Source organism: Sebastes umbrosus, chromosome 7, assembly GCF_015220745.1.
Source record: "Sebastes umbrosus isolate fSebUmb1 chromosome 7, fSebUmb1.pri, whole genome shotgun sequence".
Classification (NCBI taxonomy): domain Eukaryota; kingdom Metazoa; phylum Chordata; class Actinopteri; order Perciformes; family Sebastidae; genus Sebastes; species Sebastes umbrosus.
In genome coordinates this window covers 3013763-3036320 of record NC_051275.1, presented here as the reverse complement: position 1 = coordinate 3036320, position 22558 = coordinate 3013763, and the positions used below count along the sequence as shown (strand labels likewise).

The 22558-nt window shown below is 42.6% G+C and overlaps 1 protein-coding gene across 4 annotated transcripts in view; it reads left to right on the top strand.

Moving 5' to 3' along the window:
- The window catches only part of nectin1b (nectin cell adhesion molecule 1b), a 241540-nt gene that overhangs the window by 81986 nt on the left and 136996 nt on the right, over positions 1-22558 (top strand). The window contains exon 6 of one of the 4 annotated variants that reach the window (XM_037776020.1): positions 18324-20841. The exons of the other annotated variants lie outside the window; for them this stretch is intronic. Coding sequence (XP_037631948.1) covers positions 18324-18829 — 506 coding nt within the window. The 3' untranslated portion in view covers positions 18830-20841. Of the gene's footprint in view, positions 1-18323; positions 20842-22558 lie in introns of those variants that run through there. 4 annotated transcript variants of the gene reach the window in all.

Sequence of the window (22558 nt, the reverse complement as noted above, 5' to 3'; positions counted from 1 at the left end):
CAGAGCTCCACACACACTGTGAGAACACAACAGCCGACCCCCTTATCCCCCCCTGCCCTGTTACGCACCCAGGCGCATGTGTGGGAGCGATATAAAGCAGGTCTATTATCGGCGCCTAAAATAACATCAAGGAATACGGGGGGGGGAGGGGGTTGAGGTGAGGGTACTGTATTGATCATAGTTTGCTCGCATCACGCTCACATTTCTCCGAACAGCCCGTGCCTCTTTTGTAGTCGAGCTCTCGGGTTCATTCTTTTGTCTCTTCTGTCTTCCGGGGGGAAGCAAAATGCTGAACAAAACTGATTCAGCTCCCTTGCCTTCCGCATAATCGTCGGCACACACGCACTGTGGTTCCTATCCATAGGAGACGATATTTTGCACTCAAAAGCCCTCGCTACGATGTATACCAGATCTGACTATGAGTACTACTAATGTGGCAATCTTCTTCTATTGGTCCCAGCTGCGTGTGTGGTATTGGGAGACTGTCACAGTTTTGGTCTGGTTGGACTGGAAAGACTTCCCCCCCCCTCTTTTACTCTTTGTGCTGCTTGGTTTCTGGGAAGCGGGGGCGTTCTAACTCGCATTGCTTTTGCATGTTGACTCATGTTGCGTCTCTGGGAACGCCATGCTTGGTGTGAAATGGACAGCTGTGCCTTACAGTATCATCGCATACCGTTTGTTTTTTTTCCTCTACTTCCTCTCTTTCACTGCTAAGGGGTAAGGACAAAAGCAGCTGTGTAGGATATGATGTCATGATACCTGCAATGTGAGAAGTTGCCCGTCCAAAGTAGGCGGGTTAGCGATGCGATAATAGAAATCTAAAAAAGAGCATGAACTTATCAAGCAGGAAAGTGAGGAAGTAATCTACCGTCAGGAAATCACCGTGCCTGCACCAGCCTGTATTGAGTAATTGTGTTCCAGAGAGATTGTACTGTTTGGCATAAAGCACTGTATCCCTTTGGAAAGGAAAAACAAAGGCACCAAAGTCATTTTCTATTTCTGCTTTTTCATTGATTGCTTAAATTAACAAACCACATTGCTATTGTCCCTGTAATCATTGTGTTTATTCTCATCATTTGTCCGTATAATTTTTATCGAGTGAGTGTGGTGAACAACGCATGGGTACATAATCTGAGCACATTCACTTTCAATTTGGATTTGAATCCGAGCCTTTTTTTCTATTTTTTTCTTCTTTTTTTATGTATTTAAAAGGTTTGCAGGTTGTTTAGCAGCAGGTTAAAGGGAATGTAATGATTGAATTTGGAGCTGTGAAAACACTCTTGGCTCTCAGCGGGAGGTAGTCATTACTTCCTATCACTCAGCGTGTTTACAGTAATTAATACACTTAGTTATTACATGTCATTCAGAGACCTAGAATTACGCATTAAAGAAAAGTGTTCACACTCACTACTTGACAACTTGATTGTCACTTTTCTTTTAGCTGAAAGAACTCCATCCTAGTTTAAAGTACCGTCATGCCGACACATGTCCCTGAATATTGAATGTCACGAGGCGCTTGGTGGTCTGTTTGCATCCTCGGGGGAGTAATAAGCTGGCTGCATGCTAGCTGCAGGTGGTGTTCTGTTAGGGCTGCACAATTAATCGAATATTAATTGCAATCATGATTTTATTTCACAATTAAATGAACATGATCAACTGCGATATTGACATTTAAAATGCTTGCTTCGCTCATAGAAAACTTTTTTTTTTTACGTTAGCGCACAGCAGCACAGTCAGTAACATCACACCCACACACAACATGTTGTCGCTGTGGAAGTTCTTCAGTGTGTGTGTGAAGAAGACATAAAGCTTTAATTTGTCACAACTGCAAGTCCAAAATAAGCTGTGGAGGAACAACCTTAAAAACATTTGGAACAACTAACTTAATCCGACACTTGTTCTATTGTAATTTATTCCCATGATGCTGCTCAGAGTAATCACAGAGGTTCCATTGAGTTACATAGTGGTGCGTTCAAGTTCTACTCAGTACAAATGGGCGATGGTAAATGATAACGCTAGCATGATGCGTTGAAATGTAATCTTGTTTTAGGGAAATGTTTTCACAGCAATATACAATATATAATTATTGATTTCCTAATCATTTGAATTGTAGTAAGAACTATAGATGACAATACCAAAGTAATATGGAAGTGAAAAGCAGCGCTCTGTTTATTTAAATGTGAAATTGCAAAGAAAATGTTTTGTCCCTAATCTATAAAAAATTGTGGCAATAAATCAATATTGATCAAATTAATTGTGATTAGCATTTTGGCTATAATTGTGCAGCCCTATGTTCTGTATTGTTGTTAGATGGCAAAATAAATCCAGAATTTCTTTTTAGGATACATCCCCAAAAGGGTCCTATATAAGCCTTAAAAGCATGTTGCCAGTTCCCATAGTAACCAAGTTTAAAGGGAGAAAATACAGTTCAGAGCCTCGGCTCCAACATGGCGCCCAGTCCAATTGCAGAAGCTCACAAACAGCCATAGTTGACTGTCAAACGTTAGTGTGGTTTTGGTGCTTTAGGTTTGCAGCAGCAGCAGCAGCAGCATGTACTGTACATACAGAAGCAGAGCTGTCCTGCCCTCGTGTCTCATGCAGGTCCAACATGGATATGTTACAGCAGGATCACGGTTGTGCTCTTTGCTGATGTCGTGAAATGCTAGCCTACTCCTGTCTTAAGCAGGCTCGTCAGCATAATCCCCCGCACCACCAAAGGAACATCATTAAGCTTCGAGCATAATGGTGCAGAAGAGATGTTTCTGTTTATAGAGGACAATTTCTGTGAATGTACATCAGCTTGTGGTGCGTCAGTTATATAGAAAAACATGAATAAGAGACATGTTGGAGGTGAACTCGAGGGTGGGCGATGGCGTTTCCTGCTAATTCTTTGAAGCGGCCTTGACATTGGCTGTGCATAATGACCCGCTGGTGGAGGTAAAGAACTATGCTGATGCTTCATTAACTTCAAAGAGCATCTCTGTGCCTCCCCCAACAGCCTCAGACAGGCCTGGCTGAGACGTGGCAGGTGAGAGAGCCCACACTGCTGGCTGCTGTTCAAGGCTGCAGCACCCGGGCCTCGGTAATACTAGCTAAGTGTTCTCTGCAGAAAGGGAAGGAGACCAAGACTGCGGTCGAAAAGTCTTTTTTTGCTTAGGAAGGTTCCTAACGGAGTGAAATGACCCGGAAGAATCTGGTAGCAACCATGATGAGCTGGTCGAATTCTCTAAATGCTAAGGAAAGGTGCTTCCTTTTATATCTCCTTTAGCATAGGATACACTGGACCATCCTTTACCAAAGGAAAGGAGAGAATAACATCCAACAATACCTTGTGGCCGAATGAAAACAAACAATATGCTTATCTTGCATTTATTGTCATACAGTCATATACTAATTGAGATTCATGATGATAAATATGAATGGAAAGTGACAAGCATTTCGTTTAACTTTATTTTTAATTATTTATTTACTGTCAAAGTTAACGCGATAATAATTAACGCAAAATAGTTTTAACGCCACTAATTTCTTTTACATATATAAACGCAATCGATCTTTTGGAGGTTGTAATGGGCTCGGTTTTAAAGCTAGAGTGAAGATACTGGCATCATATGAAACTAGAAAAACTTAAGAAATCCATTGGTACCAACCATGTCATATTAGCTTGTCGTGAAGGAAGCTAAGTGACGCTGCAAAGTTGCGCTACATTTTAGCGAGGAAAAACATGGTCATTATCAAAGGGGTACCTTGACCTCTGACCTCAAGATATTTACCCGCCCACTTTATGATAATCACATGCAGTTTGGGGCAAGTCATAGTCAAGTCAGCACACTGACACACTGACAGCTGTTGTTGAGTTTGCCATGTTATGATTTGAGCATATTACATACATACATACTGTATATACATTTGAATAAAGCAGCATATTTGCCCACTCCCATGTTAATAAAAGTATTAAATACTTGATAAATCTCCCTTCAAGGTACATTTTGAACAGATGAAAAGTGTGCGATTGATCGTGATTAAATAATTTAATCAATTGACAGCCCTATTTCGAACAAAATAAAATAAATAGTAAACATATAGCAAACTGTCAATAAACAAATAATCAACATAAATAAATATTACATGTTTGAAAAGGAGCAGGCAGAAGTACAGCCTACACTTATCATGTGGTCTTACCCCTTCTCTAGAACTAAAATAATTAACTCAATATTTATCATATTTGCCTTTTTTTAATTTCAATTCCATCCTTGGTAATGAAGTGGTATTTCTCACCGGCTGTCAACGCTAGGTCAGATAATCCTTTATTATATGTTGATGCAAAGTGTGCCAGCAGCAGAAGGAGCTGTGGTATGAAGCAGTCTGTCACTGATTGTGCCTTTTAAAGGGGTCGTGTTCACCGTGTTCACGAGAAGAGTCCAGATGAACGCCCCCCCCTCATGTCGTATTCACGACCTCGTTAGTAGAAAGTTTCTGAAAGCTCAGAGTTCACGAGTTGTTACGTGTTTGTTGACGTTATGAGAAATGGCGGAGGCCTTGGAAGGTAATTTTTTTGGTGCATTATAAGTTGATATATTGTAATTTTAGTCATATATTGTTTTTCTTCATAATTTTATATGTCTGAGGAAAATCTTGATACTCCCAACAGCCTCATCTTTCTCCTCTGTCATTATGTCTTTGCATTTACTGCGTTATGTTACCCGCTTGCTAGCTTGCTAAATTGTTAGCCTCTGTGGCTTCTAGACACCGACAGTGACATTAATATTGCCGTTGCTTAGCAGCGGTGTTCTCACGACTTAACCTCTTGAACACTTGAACGCCAAGCATATTGTGTACACGACTTCCCATGTCGTAAACACGAGCTCACGAGTTTCATTTTAAGGCACCGTGAAAGACCTATTTAAGAACGCATCGGGGTGAACGTGCGCCTTTTGTAGTCCATCTTTGGAACATTGTAGTTTGACCTCCGCAGACCTGCGTCACTAATATCAGCCGCCGTCGCATCATAATTACGAAGCATAGTGTAAGTGCAGTCGGTTACTCTTACCACCACGGTTGTCAACATGTTCAACATGCTTACAGAGCGACCAGAGCTGACAGTTTCTGGACTGGTGCTAAACATGAAATGATTCTTTTCCACATTTGAATGCTTTTGGATTAAGAGGCACTCCGGTGTTTCTAGTCAATAACTCTGACCTTTCTTAGCCTGCAGTAAACTGTATTCAAGCTTTGACAAATACGACACAATCCATCAAATACTTCATGCCTCCATTGAACAAAGTTCTCTCACTATCAGGACTACTATCTGCATTATGCATGGGTTTGGCAGTAGCGCGTTTTGTTTCCATTTTGAAGTTGATTTTGAGATTGACGCAGCAATATACACCTGCCAAGGAGACGACCGCGCTCCCAGTGTCAGGAAGATAAAATATCCGTGACAACGTGTTTGCATCACAGAAAAGCTATTTCCTCACACACACACTAACAACAACTGATGGAGCACTTAAGGAAGGCGCATTTTAATCAAGCTCCTCAGTTTTCGTGGACGGATTTGTGGGAGCTGCGTAGCTGTCACCTCGGCAGATAGCGAGGGGCCACGGAGCACCTTGTTTCAATTAGTCTGGGGACGGCGTTCGCCGCGGAGATGGCATCGACTACGGTAAGTCACATGGGCCGAGGCGGCTTCCTCCAAGGACATGTGTTCCGCAGATATGGTGTCGCTTGTCAGAATCTAATGAAGCACTCTCCTGTTTTAATCAATCCTCGCTCTTAGAAAAGAAAAAAAAAGAGGTGAAAGAGGAAGTCTGAAGGAAAAAGAAGAGAGGAAAGGGAGGGGATCTATGGCGAGAGCTTCATGTAGTGGGCCTCTTCTTAGCAAAAACACCTCTCTCATTCACATTCAGTTCAGAAATCTCCTGACAAAAAAGTTGACAAGTCGTCAGATCTGATTAATCAGCGAATTACTAACGGGCATCTATAAAAAATAGAGACAATCAAAGTTCTAATTTTTTTACGATTCATTCTCAGCATGTTTTTAACTGTCACAAGAACGCCAGTCAAACGGTGACTCCTGTGAAATATCGCAGCGGAGAAAGCCGCAGAATGATGTGGTTAAAAACCTCAAAGATCCTCCCCAACTTAAGAGAGCAAAAATCAGCCTTTCATTAAGATAATCAGCTTTTCCACCATCGCACTCCAAACTAATCGATGCTGCCATTTTGAATTTCTTCGCAGCGCATAATAAGACGTGATGAATGGCCGTTTTGTCAGGATGGCCTTACAATTATGTCATTATCACCCCTGAGAAAGGAGATGCGTGTGTGTTTTTCTCGGCAGTGCACGCAGTTATGTGGGAACCTTTTCCACTTTCACTACAGAGTGAATTTGTTGACAATAATCTTTTAAACTTGATTCGATATTTTTTAACCTTGACTCTCCCCAGCACAACGGCGCTAATCTATGTGAGACGCCGGGCCGGACCGAGTCAGAGACAATGCATAATTCCTGGCACATTAGCTGGATCAGCTGTGAAGGATGATATCAGATCAGCTCGGGGTCGGCCAGTATGTGAACCTCTTCGGTGATTCCACTTACGGACTTTCATCCACCCCCCTTTCGTCGGAGCCGCGGTGGCACCGAGTTTCTTTAGAGAGCGGAGGCGCAGTAGCACCGCCACAGGGCTTTACCGCTCGGGTTAAACTGGATGGAGTGAGAGCGTTCTCATCAATTTAGCAAGAAAGCATGAGGATGGATCCTTCTGTATAAGCACGGGCAACCGGTGCCGACATCTGTTCACGCTCGCCTGAACAAGCAATAGTTCGCTCCTGTGTGAGAAAATGAAGTTGAGAGAGAGGGGGGGGGGGGGGGGGGGGGGGGGGGGGAATATCTTGGGTGGAAATGAGATGAATAAACCATAGACAGTCCAATGGAAAGATAAATAAATAATTGTATCCATGTGACCGAAGGAGATGCTTCAGTGGGTCGGATTTTTTTGGGGGGGAATTTAGTCGGGGAGGTAAAGTGGATTCCAGAAATGGGCTCCCGGGAAGAAAGAAAGTGGGAGCGGTGCGGAGGCAGAGGAGGGAGAGAGGGCAGGATGCTGTTTACATGACTATGTAACAGCCTGTGTCAGCTCCTGGTGTTCACTGCTTGTCACTTCTTTCCATATCCTCCCAAGTCCTACCTTACGATGACGAGCAACGACAGTGAGACAGTGGTAGTGAAAGGGGGCTGACATTCTTAAAAAAAGTACCTACGTGGACTTTTTTTATTTACCAATCTCACTTGATATTTTCTTTTTGGCTCCACATAACCAATGTGTGCAAACGAGGCCATTGCCGAGAACATTAGCTCTGTCTATATAATGATTCCAAAAAGCTTGCCACCAGGTTGGCAGGAAAGCAGCAGCCAGTTGTTGGCAGCGGTAAAAGCAGCTTTCTCAGCATAAATTTAAATTAGCGAGCAGGATATAGATGACTTTAGATGTTATAATTATCAGGAAAAAAAAACGTATCGCAACTTGAACTGGGTGCATAACACATATTATACTGTTGTCATAATATAGTTATTACATTTCAGTTGCCACAATTAGACATTTATTAGACGTGTATTGTTTATTAGACAGGTATTGGCCTCATTAGTCTACATTTTACAAGATATTTTTTATTATAAATCATTCTCTGGTTCCCTCTCTTTTCCAAAAAAAATGCACAGCTGCACTGTTGAAAAAAACGGTAAAAAGTTTGGCAGCAAAGTATCCAGATGGATACTGTCAAATTACAGTGAATAATTTAAATTACATATAAGAAACTGAAAATACAGAGTAAGTTTTGCAGTCAAAATAAATTAAATTACAGTATGGTATTGTTTCTAAATGTTCATTAAACCATGGGAAAACAGACATATGATGTCAAAACTAGGGCTGTCAAAGTTAACGCTAAAACGCGTTGTATGGCCATTTTCAAAGGGGTCCCTTGACCTCTGACCTCCAGATATGTGAATGTAAATGGGTTCTATGGGTACCCACGAGTCTCCCCTTTACAGACATGCCCACTTTATGATAATCACATGCAGTTTGGGGTAAGTCATAGTCAAGTCAGCACACTGACACACTGACAGCTGTTGTTGTCTGTTGGGCTGCAGTTTGCCATGTTATGATGTGAGCATATTGTTTTATGCTAAATGCAGTACCTGTGAGGGTTTCTGGACAATATCTGTCATTGTTTTGTGTTGTTACTTGATTTCCAATAATAAATATATACATACATTTGCATAAAGCAAGCATAATTGTCCGCTCCCATGTTGATAAGAGTATTAAATACTTGACAAATCTCCCTTTAAGGTACATTTTGAACGGATAGAAAATGTCCGATTAATCACGATTAACTACAATCATGTAATTAATCACAATTATATGTTTGAATTGATTGACAGCCCTAGTTAAAAAACATTAAAAACAACTGGCTTCCAGGTTGATCACGTGAAATCTGGAAAACATAAAAATAAACACTCGTGCCTTTTTGCCCATCCTATCAAATCAAACTTCCTCTCGCTCAATAACTGATTCCTCACCGTCTTGTTTCAACAAGAAATACGTCACATTAACAATGAGATGATGTCATTTCACGGGACTTGAAGGGGAAACTTTGTGACAAGAAGTTCATGGTGGTTCTCATGGCAAATACTTCAACCACAGCGGCTGCCAAACCCCCAAAACACTTCCAAATTGTTCGTAGCGGCTTTAAAAAGAAACTGTAAAGAACACTAGGTATCGATAGCGGGGATCTTTTTTTATCAGCTCAGAAACAGACATGTTGCTCTCTCCGTCACTGCGAGGTCTGCCGCTTTTTCTAAACGCGATCGCTCCGCGTGATAAAACTACGGGGCGAGAGAACATCCTTGAATAAAACAAGCATTGCACCATATATTACTGACATCTAACAGCAGAGCCGCTCCACGCAGCCATTTGTCTCTTTTCTCTCCTCTGACAGAGACAAGAGACATTATGATGTCGGCTTTGCCGAGGCTCCCCCAGCAATGTGAAATTTGTTTGTCTTCGCCTGTCATGGTGGAGTCTGTCTCAATCTGCGCGCCGTGGCACGTTGCGGTGTCGCCTTCTCACATCGCCGCCTGCATTATTCATCGATTCAAAGGCCACACGTGTATATCATGTACATCATTGAACCCTCACTTCAAGTAGACACACGCCGGTAAGCAGGTGGAGGAGCATATTCACTTCCTGCTCTCCCTGCTATAGCTTCTCATCAACCCTAGAACTTCCCCAGACCCAGAAGGATTTGGTGACTGTCTATAGCCCCCGCGTTCTCACTACAGGACGGGCCGCTCGCTGCTCAGATCCTGCCAAGAATACACCTCATTATCCAAATGAGACATTAGCATGAGCCGCTCCCTTGCTCGCACACCATAGGCCGCCCCATAAAGCCTCCGCTGAGTTGTGCCGTGCCAGGGAGAGCACTGAGGAGGAAGACATTGTGGCTGCAGCTCATTTTCACATAAAATGGAGGAGGGGGATGCTCACAGTGTAAAGTAAAGGGGTCTTTTTTTTTAAGATATAACCCGGCTGTGGGAGTGAAATGGAAATGTCACCAGGGGAGAGCATGTGAGAGGCGAGCAGCTGAGATCGCAGTGATTTATCTTAACATTTGTTTCTGCATGGCTTGCTGTTTCTGCTCTCCGGAGGATATGCACAGGAGAGGGATGTGGCAGACAGATGGAGCAGGGGGATTGGCCGAGCCCCGTCGGCCCAGCTCTGCTCCTCCGTCCTCCTCCTCCTCCTCCTCCTCACTGTCCACCCGTGTGGTGTTGGATCTGTCATGCTACCCTGAGAGCCTGATGAAGTAGGTCAGACGCTGTCCCAGGGTCTGACCGCTGGCTCCGGAGCTGCCGCGTGGTGATTCACTCGTTACACACACAGCTCCAAAATAACAACAAGGAGACGAGAAACAACAACAACAAGGGAAAAGACCGACCAAAGAGGAGAAGCTGAGGGTGAAGCTGAGGGTAGCATGTTGCGTTGAACAAACATCGCCCCTCCCCCGCCCCCCCCCGACCTCTCCCGTCCTGGCTTAACGCCTTCTAACATGCAGATTAGTTTGCTGCATGTCTGCTGACCCAATAACTTATCCTCACGGCGCGTCCACTTAGCGCCGCAGCCACATGCGGGCTAGCAGCGGAAAATATGGAGATGCATTAATAATGGTACCTTATGAGCAAACATGATTCTGAAAAGAGTTTTCAGCGTCATTGGTGTTTAGATGCCGGTGTAAATATTCATTGCTCATTAAAATCATATTGAGAATGATTATTACAACCTCCTGTAGCACAAAATGACCATATTATATCAACAACAGCACGCTTTCTGAAGGAACACAAGTATTTTCCAGCACTTTCAATAACGACATGGCTGTTGGATTTCTGCTCTAATTTGTCATCTTAGTCACGCTTCTTGTCGTCGTGACTTTATTGTTTATTTCAACTAGGGCTGTCGATTGATTAAATTATTTCATCACGATTAATCGCGCATTTTTTATCCGTTCAAAATGTACCTTAAAGGGAGATTTGTCAAGTATTTACTACTCTTATCAACATGGGAGCGGGCAATTATGCTTGCTTTATGCAAATGTATGTATATATTTATTATTGGAAATCAATTAACAACACAAAACAATGATTCATATTGTCCAGAAACCCTCACAGGTACTGCATTTAGCATAAAATAATATGCTCAAATCCTAACATGGCAAACTGCAGCCCAACAGGCAACAACAGCTGTCAGTGTGTCAGTGTGCTGACTTGACTATGTCTTGCCCCAAACATGCATGTGATTATCATAAAGTGGGCATGTCTGTAAAGGGGAGACTCGTGGGTACCCATAGAACCCATTTTCATTCACATATCTGGAGGTCAGAGGTCAAGGGACCCCTTTGAAAATGGACATGCCAGTTTTTCCTCGCCTAGTTTGGAGCATTATTTAGCCTCCTTCACAACAAGCTAGTATGACATGGTTGGTACCAATGAATTCTTTAGGTTTTCTAGTTTCATATGAGGAATTATTTAATCGTGATTAATCGCATGATTGTCCATAGTTAATCGCGATTAATTGCACATGTTTTATCCATTTAAAATGTACCTTAAAGGGAGATTTGTCAAGTATTTAATACTCTCTGGACAAATATACTTACTTCATAAAAATATATGTATATATTTATTATTGGAAATCAATTAACAAAACAAAACGATGACAAATATTTTCAAAGGTACTAATATCAATGGATTCCTTGGGTTTTCTAGTTTCATATGCCAGTATCTTCTTTCTCTAGCTTTAAAACTGAGCCCGCTAAAACCTGAGAATCACAAGTTACATTTAAATAAATTAGTGGCGTTAAAACAAATTAGCGTTAACTGGTTATTATCTCGGTAACTTTGACTGTCCTAAAATTTACATCAACAAATGTCATCATGTCATACCTTAAATGTAATACATTTAACACAGCTTATATATGCACAAATTATGATGTGTCAGCTGGTTCAATGTAAAGGCAACATAAGGTGGCTGCATCAGTATCAGCCTGAGCAGGAAACTATTATATTCAATATATACAATTATGGTTAATATTGATGGGGAAATTGTCTTTCTGAAATTGGAAACTAATCATAATTGAGCCAAAATGAAGGTTTATGTGAAGCAATGTTGAGTTCCTTGGAGATATTAAAATTCTCTTTGCTGCCTTGCAGGAAGTCAAATAGAGTCAAATCAGAACGGCGCTGCAAAAAGCAGCCGATCTGACGACCTCATCACGCAAAACAAAACAGACTAAATTCCCCACATAAGCAGAGAATGATTTTTAAATGATCACTCTAAACTGGTGAATCAAAACCATTACACTCGATTAGAACTGCCTTTTTTCAGTGGAATCTCTGCATAGAAAAGGATGGGCGAAGTAAAGAAGCTGCTGAGGCCTTTCCCTTCCTCTCCTTTAACTACAATGGCACTCTATCAGCCCAAAAGGAGCGACCTCCCAAACACAGTCGCCTCTCCTCAGCTGCTCTTCCTCTCCCAGGGCCCGGCGGCAAAGCTCTCCAATTTCTAAAGCGGCGCCGGGCACAGTCTCAAATATCAGCTCAGGTTTTAATCTGACCACCTAATGGGATTATTCAGACACAGGCCTTCATTACACACATGAATGAGAGAGCGGAGCCAGGTCACCCCTGCCTTCGAGAACACATCCTCCCCACCAAGTCCGAAGAGGGGTGGAAATCCAGCGGATTGAAGGAGCTGGAGAGAAAAAGGGGAAACGTTCCTCCTGTAATCCTCTCTCCTCTACCATTACTCTGCTAAGACATGTCTTCACTCTCATCAGTCCTCTTATTCAATCTTAATTAGGCAGCCCTTTGCCTCGCATTTCTGAGGCTGCCAGGACTCGATATTTACCACTTAGAGAGGTGAGAAACACCATTAAAACTACAGAACAGTGGCAGTGAAAGGAGATGCGTCGAGCCTTCAAAGGCGCTCTCCATCACCTCTGTTTCTATAAAGGATCAAGTGACACCACCTCTTGACCTGTATTTGAAGAATGTCAACACTAATGATTGGAGAATGTGTTATAGTCTATAAAAACTATAGGCATGAGAGCAATTGTAAACATTCAGGTATTTTTGTGTCTCTTTGGCCGGCACATCCACCTCCTAGGAAGCCTTGGAAGTATACCGAAAAGAAGAGTTATTAAGATGTTTTACTAGCGGGATGGAAGTGAGGAGTATCGACGTGTTCAGGTGGCTCTACCTCTGTAATGGTGGTACTTTTAAAAGCAGAGAAAGAAGCTCGGAAACACCATCAGATCGCTTCAGCGCCGAGGAGGAACATGCTGCTTTTATTTTGCAACTCAAAGAGGTGTGTGTTGGCAAAGAGCAGCGCCTGTTCTCACGGCGTTATCTAGCACACTATACTCATCCCTCCGCAAGGTCACATCACGACACCACCTCCCCCATTCAGCCCACTGGCCTCATGCACGCATGAAGATAACAGAAATAGCAAAAAGAAGTCTCCAGCGCGGCGGCTTTTGTCCGAGTCCACGTGCGAATGCGAGTGGCTACGGCGCAAGCTAATCACATTACAGAAACACTAATAATAAAGCAAATGATCGGGGGTACGTAGGGGTGTTTGACAGCGCGGAGGAGGGAGGAGGCGTTCCACCAGCACGCCATCGCTACCGGCAACACCTGCCAACAGATAGATAAAAAAGACCTCAAAGCGGCACAACAGCCCTGATACTGTTCCAGGCAAACAAAAGGCAGTGTCTATTAACACCACGCTGGAAATATGCAGATAGCGGGGGTAACCTTGAGTCGCAGCGACTAAAATGTACTATTGAGATTAATAGGTGCCAAGATGTGCCACGAAAGGCTATAATTCAAACCAAAGGCATGATAGATTTACACAGGCAATGAATAACATGAAATACTGCGGCTGTTTAAACGCTGCAGCCATGCTGCTTTTGTATGGCATTAATCACACGGTTTTGCACGTTTGACTTGATCGAGTGGATGATTTACTACCGCCAAACATTTTAGTGACAAATACCACGACTCGATGAGTGTTCTCCCTCTGAGTCAGTTGTGTAAAACAGAAGTGAGTCTAAAAAAATGGTAAACAAATGGAGCACACTCAAGAATGAAAAAAAAAAAAAAGCTTGTTGTGGGAATCGGTGCTCGAAGTGGGCCGGTACTCACTGATAACGCAGTACCAGCACTTTTACTCCTCTGCGTACGGTGACTTTTTCTCGCGTACCGGCACTTCTTACAAGCTGACGGTACTCTTTTCTGCCCTCTCCATATCAGGTTCTCTGGGAGATTCATAACGGCGCAGCGCCAGCGTATCTGCACCGCGTCTCATAAGCCAGTATGAACATAAAAACTATGTGTGGAGCATCTGGACGAGCCGACGCACGAGGGGTGATCTGAAAGACATCATGTTCCTCCGGTGCTCCTAACGGCATCTGCAAGAATGAAAGTGAGAAAGTTTGTAACCCGACAGCCATGTTGAGATCAGTTGAGGAAATACCAAGCACCGCCCACCAGCCGTAGCACAGCCAATAGGAACGCTCTCTCTGAAATGACCTGTGATTGGTCAAAGTCTCCCGTCACGGGCTAGATTTTCTAAAGCCTGAAAACAGAGCCATGAGGAGGAGCAGAAGTCTAGTTATCTCTCAGAACACTTGAATTACAATATGCTGAAGGGTTATTATGGAATATTTGCCCAATGATGCCAAAAACATTCTGCCTACTGCAGGTTTAAATGTGTAAATAATAAAATAATCATTGAACTATAATAATAATGGTCCAAAGTGATGCAAAATGACAATTACGTTTTAGGTTAAAAACCTTAAAATGTTCTTGGGGGAGGAGCCCTAAAACCTAATAATGTTCCAGTGTGAATATTATTGGAGTATTATAGGCCTACTATAGAAGATGCATAGCCCTAGTATAATATTAGCAACAAAACCACAGCTGGTTATGACTGACACAGTAGAACATGCTTAAAGAAATAATGAATAAATAGGAATAAGTCGCAAGAGATTGCTGATACCGGCCAATACATGCGCCAACATGTGAATAGGACGAGTACTGGCACTTATTTTAGTTTCCACTTCAAGCACTGGTGGGAATGACACATCAGGTCCGCCGCCAGATCTGTGTGCTTCAGACAACAACATAGATCCGGAGCAGGGTTTTTGTATCTCAGCGTTATAAGCGACAGTACAAAACAACCAGCGGCGGCAACACGTTCAAAGATATACTGAAGGAGTGTCTGAAGCAGAAAGGGGCTTTAAAAACTGTATCACAACTCTGTCCTGCAGGTACTGTTTCTGGTAGCGCTCCAGTCATGTCTGCACATGAACAAAAAGAGAAGGAGAGAGACAGGTACAAACATTCCCCGAGTCTTAGCACAATCACTTGGACAAGGTGTTATGACAGAGGCTGGGAGAATGAGAGAGGATTTTCAAAGAGCGGCGCGGGGTGCAGCGTTTTTAATGTGACTAAATGAGGAACAAGCTGCAGACAACAGAGGATGAAAAGAAAACAGAGGGCTACTCTAAGAGTTTGAGGAGTGGCAACAAGGAGGGGGAGGAAAAGGAAGATGGAGTGAGTGCCTTTGAGAGGCCAGGGAGTGACAGCAGCAAATAAAGAATGGCATAATGAGCGAGTGAGGACGAGGGGACAATCGGGTGGAAGACGCATTAATTCAGTGATTCCAACGATCCTCATTACTCCCCTGTCTGAATTTGCCAGTGGTTGTGAAGTCATGGAAATGTAATGCTGCCACAACGAATAAAAGCTCATCACTGACAGGAATTTAATGCGCTGCCAGGGAGCCGAGGCAAAGCTCGTCTTCTTCTCCTTCTTCTTCTTCTTCACCCCTCGCCTCCCGATATCTACCATTTCTTTCTGTTTGTCAACATAGTTTATTTTCCCTATCGCTGAAGCATAAGCCTCGCCTCATATGTAGGTAAATGCCACACACGCCATTTACAACCTTCAAACTAGTAATTCAAATTCAATTCCTCGTAAGAAAAAAGTAAGACGGATTAGAGGAGGTGCGGGATGTGCCGGAGGAGATAACGTTGTGAAATACCGGCATCAAAACGCTGGTGACATCATCCGTGGCGTGTTGTTGAACATGCGACGACTCGCAGGGCGGTCCTGTCAGAGAAACAGATACCGCTTCCTGTTTTCATCTCTCTACAGCAGAAGCAATCTATGACTTTTTACTTGTGCTCAAGGAATCACAACATTTACAGTCCCTGAATTACACTTCTGGTGGTTTATAGTTGAAATTATGGCTGTCAAAATTAATAATTGATAATTAATAATAACACGTTAACACAAATTGGTACCAATTTCTTTAACGCCTTGACGCAACTTGCGATTTTTAGGTTGTAGCGGGCTCAGTTTTAAAGCTAGAGTGAAGATACTGGCATCATATGAAAATAGAAAAACCTAATGAATCCATCGGTACCAACCATGTCAGGCTAGCTCATCATGAAGGAGGCTAAATAACGCTCCAAACTTGCACTAAATTTTGGCGAGGAAAAACTGGCATGGCCATTCTCAAAGGGGTCCCTTGACCTCTGACCTCCAGATATGTGAATGTAAATGGGTTCTCTGGGTACCCACGAGTCTCCCCTTTACAGACATGCCCACTTTATGATAATCACATGCAGTTTGGGGGCAAGTCATAGTCAAGTCAGCACACTGACACACTGACAGCTGTTGTTGCGTGTTGGGCTGCAGTTTGCCATGTTATGATTTGAGCATATTTTTTAAGCAAAATGCAGTACCTGTGAGGGTTTCTGGACAATATTTGTCGGTAATCGATTTCCAATAATAAATATATACATACTAGGGCTGTTAATTGCATGATTGTCTACAGTTAATTGTGATTAATGACAAATTTTTTATGTGTTCAAAATGTACGTTAAAGGGAGATTTGTCAAGTATTTAATACTCTTATCAATATGGGAGTGGACAAATATGCTGCTTCATGCAAATGCATGTATATATTTATTATTGGAAATCAATTATCAACACAAAACAATGACAGATATTGTAGTTGCGTTAATGCGTTAAAGACATTAGTGGCCTTAAAACGAATTTGCGTTAATGTATTTTTATGGCTTTACATTGACAGTCCTAATATTAACCATCATACTGAATATAATAGTTTCCTGATGCAACCACGTTATCTGCCAGTTGTTGCCTTTACCTTGCAACAGCTGTCACATCTCCACAGATAATTTGTGCATATATAAACTGTGTTAAATGTGTGACATGATGACGTTTGTTGATGTAAATCCAGGTGTATCTTTCAGTTAAATAAATGGAACTGATTTGCTTGAGTGTTTCAGTACTATGGGTTATCAGATCTGGTTATTTTCTCTGAGAAGACGGCTGATGAACAGCGTGAAGATCTACTAGATTACGATGTGTCATAAGAGGATGGTAATAAATCAGTAGGCAGAAGTAGTATGAAAAGCAGTAAATCTTATCTCATTGTGTCTTGTTGCATACATACGCGTCTGTTGTGGTTTGCCCTGCGTGAACAGGAAGCTCCCTCCTTTCTTAGTCACTGTTTCGCTCTGCTTTATTCCACTCCTCATTTGTTTAGTAGCTGGTTTAACTCTTTGTTGTCCCCCTCCCACCCCCCCACACACACACACACCTCTCCGTTGAGGATTCAGCTGCTGTTGAAGTTAAACGTGCCTCTGCTGAGCAGGTTTAGACGAGCAGCAGCACTACATACCTGCAGCGCCTCGGGGCTTTGATCACGTTTCATAATAGATGTCTCTTCTTCTGTCTCTCTGCTTCAAGGAGCTTTGCACGTTTTTTTTTAAGTGACGTGTATGTAAGAGACGTGTATAAGCAACAACTGTGCTTGTCGTGAGCATTGTTAGCTTCCTGTGAGGAGGCTACGTGCTCTCTAAAAGATGGTGGGATGAATGGGATGTTTAGCTCCATATGGTCTGATCGTGGCAGTTTTTTTTAATTTAAAACGACGTATCTTTTTTTGTATTTGCAAGGCAAAAATCCCAGCTGTTGTTTGTCTCTAGCAGGCCATTAGTCACTGTCACTCTGTTCTCTAGATTAGAGCACACCTTTGATACTTCTCTCGTTACTGAACAATATCTATTTTTCTCTGGAAGCATATTCACATTTTTCTTGCTGTGTGCTCTGCAGCCTGAATGGAGGAGCTCCGTGTTTATCACGTCTCTTGATGCATCGTGGCTGTGTGTGTGTGGCTGCTGATAATCACCTCTGGCAGTGCTCTTTCATTTCATTACCGCCGCGCTGATGATGAAGATGGTTATGTGTCATGTTGTACTGTTTCATGCTGGATTGTACTACAGTGTAGCATTCCAATATGCTTACATTGGCTTGTGTGAAACCTGCAGAGTTGAATGTGTTAACTGAAAGGCCACAATCACAGTTTGGTTATTTAACTCTTAAATTTCCTTCCCAAACAGAGAAGAAATGATGGTTAATGCATGCTGACATTCACTTTAATCTGCTCGGTCATGACGCTGCTCTGTGGACTGACTGTTTGAACCGGCATGTGATGGCGGAGCCTCGTCGCGCTCCGTAAGGGCTCCGTTGGGGTTTGGATTGTGGGGGGTTACCGTGGGTCCTTCCTTTTCCCTTTGCTTTTCCGTCCTTGTCTCCCTTACTTCATCTCTGCACCTGCACAAATGCACCTCCTCCCACCAGAGCACTGACACACTCCCTTCCATCTGTCTTTTCCTACCCAGACTTCCCTAACAACCCGACACCTGGGGGCCAAGAGATCTCGCAGGAGCAGCACAATGCAGGTGCCGCCATCGGGGGCGCTGTGGGGGGAGTCGCCCTGTTGGGCGTGGCGGCCATACTGCTCTTCGTATTCCTGCGCCGCCGCCAGCGCACCTTCAAGGGAGACTACAGCACCAAGAAACACGTGTTCGGTAACGGGTACAGCAAGGCCGGCGGCCTGCCCGCCCACCCGCCCATCCCCAAGAACCTCCAGTACCCGGACGACTCGGACGACGAGAAGAAGCCCGCCCAGATCGGCGGCCCCGGCGGGTTCGAGGCGAGCGAGCGAGATTTTGATGGGGAGCAAGAGGACCTGAAGAGGCCCTATTTCACTGTGGACGAAGGGGAGAGCCGAGACTATGACGAGCGGACTCTGGCTTTCCAGTACGACCCAGAACCGGAGATAGCCGATGATATGATCTCTCAAACCGACGGCTCTGTCATTTCTAAGAAAGAGTGGTATGTGTAGTAGCATGCACCGACCAAACCAAACCCTTTGTCCCCCACCTGCATTCCACTGCACCCTTCACCTCCATCACGACCCCGCCCGCCCATTCGCACCCTTCACGGTCCCACTCCTCTTTGGGTCTACCTAGTACCCCCCTTACTCCCCCCCCCCCCCCCCCCCCATCAGACCCCATCCAACTAATCTCAATTAGAAAACCACGCGTCTATTTAAAGTGCTAGCAACATCAACTTCTCAACATGGTATCAGTTCCATCAGGTGAATGGGCAAAGAATACAAACTAAGGTATGTAAATGGACTCACACGGAGTCCAGGGAGGTGATTGGTTGATTAATACTGGTGTAATATTCTTTTTTTGTGTGTGCATTTTTGTTCATGTTCTAAATGTATTCAATGTGTAAAAAGAGACTGCAGGTTGAGGGTTTTGCTGAGCACATTTGTGAAAGTCCTACACTGGATGTGCAATTTGTTTTCTGTTTTTTTTATTACCATTGCCGTTTTGTTATTTTTATAATGTCTTTTTGTATGATTTTTAAGTGACCAGAGAATCGAAAGTTCAATGTTTAAATGACATAATTACAGGTGGAGTTGTAAGTGTTTGTAATTTTGTGGTCAAATGTTTCAGAGAAAGAAAAAAAAAAACAAAAAAAAAAACGCCATACATACAGCACCTGTATCATTTCTCCTGTTTCTCACCGGGGGTTAGCGTCCATGAAATTACATTTTTGTACATTTACAGCATTAAAAGCAGACGTGTTATTGTTGTTTTCCAAAGACACGCTTAGTATTTCTTGCCCCCCCCGCCCCCCTTGTGTTTATAGGCTTGTTTACTGAGAAAGAGTCAGTCTACTGGCCATGTGGCAGATAAATATTGAGTGTTTTCAATATTATTTTTTAAATTTCAATCATTAGTTTCCACATCAATCAGTGAATCAGAATAACGGGGGAGAGAAGGGCTGCAACAGTTTCTACTTTTCAGTGGTGCATCACGTCCATAAGAAGTCTCCACAGAAACCTTCAATAATGCTCTGAAATGTCATGATTGTCACTTGACTTGAACAGGTCCACCTGTGTACATGAGCTCTCCATCGTACCACTAGAATGAAACATCCGCTTTTTTTTGTGTCATAATTATGTTTCGTTTCTAACCTGTCTTTTATCAAATGGATGTCAGCGGAAAAGTGTCTGGGGAGTTTTCCCAATAATGACTCTGTCTCTCCTTATAATTGTGTGACTGAAGAATTGGTTTAAGCCTCATCCCCCCCCCCCCCCCCCCCCCCCCGACCCCCGCTTACACCAACAGCATTTCTATGAGGAGTCGTCCATGGACACACAAAGGACACGCATATAGGAGGGAAATGTCAACAGATGCTTTGTATTAGCGTCTACGGAGAAAACATTTGAACATGTAAAGGGAATTAAAAATATGACGGTGGCCATGCTGGAGTATAATAAGTCACCTGCTGCTTTCATTAGGTTGTTTTTCCATCTCTTTGTTTCCTTCTAAAATGAATTTCAGTGGGGGGATTTTAACGGAATGAATGGTTGTCTTAATGTTGGCATCTGGATCTGCCAATAGGGCTGTCAGAAGGCATTATAATATATATCTGGCTTTTTTTAAATCACTGTTAAGAAGTGCCAGTGGATGCTCGTTCCTCAGCATCGAGTTTCATGACACAATCAGCAAAATGCTTCAAATGAAAAAAAAAAGCGAAAATATCGGATAGCAAAGGAGCAAATCCGTGGACACATCTGACTGGCTCTGAACAATATAAATACTATATTAAGCCTTATTTTATGCATGTTTTTTGTGTTGGGAGTGGATGTGCGTGCGTTGCTATTTTTTCTGTATCGATTCCAGTGCGTTTGTCCTCATTTGCAGCTCAAAAGACGACACTTTTGTCAGTGTCGTTGGTATTGACAGAGGTATGGGCGCGCAGTACCCAGGAACAATATTGCAGTTACACAAAAAAAAGTATATAAATATTATATATATATAAATAAAGGTAAAAAAAAAAAATAGCATCTCTCTGAGAGCAGATCTCTCTGTCAGCTGGAGATGTGAATGTTTTACAGTCCCATGCTTGTCTACTGTATGTTTTTAGATGAGCATGTTAATCATGAGCCTCAATTTCTATTGTATTTTCAACCCAAATTAACATTACAACGTGGGGGAAATCATGTTCTTATTATAAAAGTCTGTTGGTTTTAGTTCGGTTTCATTTTTTCTGTTGATTTCAGTTTAGTTCAGATTAATTTTTCTGCAGCCTTATTTCTGTTTGTGTTCAGTGTATCTACAGTTTGACAACATGCAACAGGAAGTGTCAGAGCAGGAAAAAGTCAATGACAGTCGCGAGGTTGCTACTTTCAGAGTGCAAAAACAAATCACAGTTTTATTGCCTTTTAGTTTTATTGTTCACCTGGAGGTGAACTGCTTTGCTGTAGCTTTGCAGTTCCACATAGTTTGCATATCACAGCAACCTTTTTTTGTATTTTCTTCTTGCATTCAGTGCCTATCAACTAGGGATGCACCGATACCGGATCAGATATCGGGCCGATACTGACTCAAATACCTGGATCAAATATTGGTGATAACGGGGCCGATCTATTGTATTCAATTCTGTTTATATACATTATATGGTGGATTTTAATTCCTGTTTGAGTTTTGACCAATTTGTTGCTGCATTAAAACACTTAAATTGTAATTCCTGTTGATTTAGAAGATTTTTTTTGCCACGTTGCTGGTGCACCATCTATTATTTTAATAATAAATAACAATTCAATAAATTTATATGTATGTATTTATGTTAGATTTTGTTTTACAAAGTTAAGAAAGCAATGTTTAAGTCCAGCCTGACGTTGCCTTACACATAACAGAATGATGCCCGTCACTTCCACACAGTGAGGCATACAGCTTATTAATTAAATCGAATCGGTACTCGCCGATACCCAAAGCCCAGGTATCGGTACCGGGCCTGTAAAAGTCCGATCGGTGCATCCCTACTATCAAAGTCAGGAGACGTGAGGTAGTCTGAACAGTTGGTGCTCCATCCTTTAAGTTATCCATGCCGTAGAATAACATCATGTTGAAATATGACATGGACTGCAAACCGATGATGATGGTTCTTTACTTGCAGTGACTTGTAGTTAGTATAGAGGGAGGATGCTGTTCCAACCCGAGCCCCAGCACAATACTAACAAGGTGTCTGAACACATCAATTGATCTCTGAAAAGCTGCATTCATTACCATTTTAAAGTGTAATGATGGCTTAATGGCGACACAGCACTTTTTCCCCCCAGTCAATACTGGAAGTCCTAAAGAGATCAAACTTTTGCAACTTAGTCGCACATCGTGGACTTCTCTAAGCACAACAATTGAAACAATAGTCGAGTGAGAAGAGATTTAAATAAAAAAAAAAGCAACTTTGGCCCAAAGCAACTCCCTTTTTTAAAGCACAAGTTTAAGGTTACCTTTTTTTCTGCATCCGTTATGAAACCACTGCCACACTTCGCTTCTTGGAACATGTTGGAGAAAGAAACCTTTCAGATTGGATTCTGTGTACTGGTAGATGTAAACATTGTCTTCATGTTGTCGGGGTGTTATGAGTTCCTATTTTGTAATACTGACTGTAACCTCATTCCATCCTAATCTACTTTTTGTATTCAGTATGTTCAACATTCCACTGTAAATACTGTAAATACGGTTGAGATTAGAGTTGGATTTATTTGCGT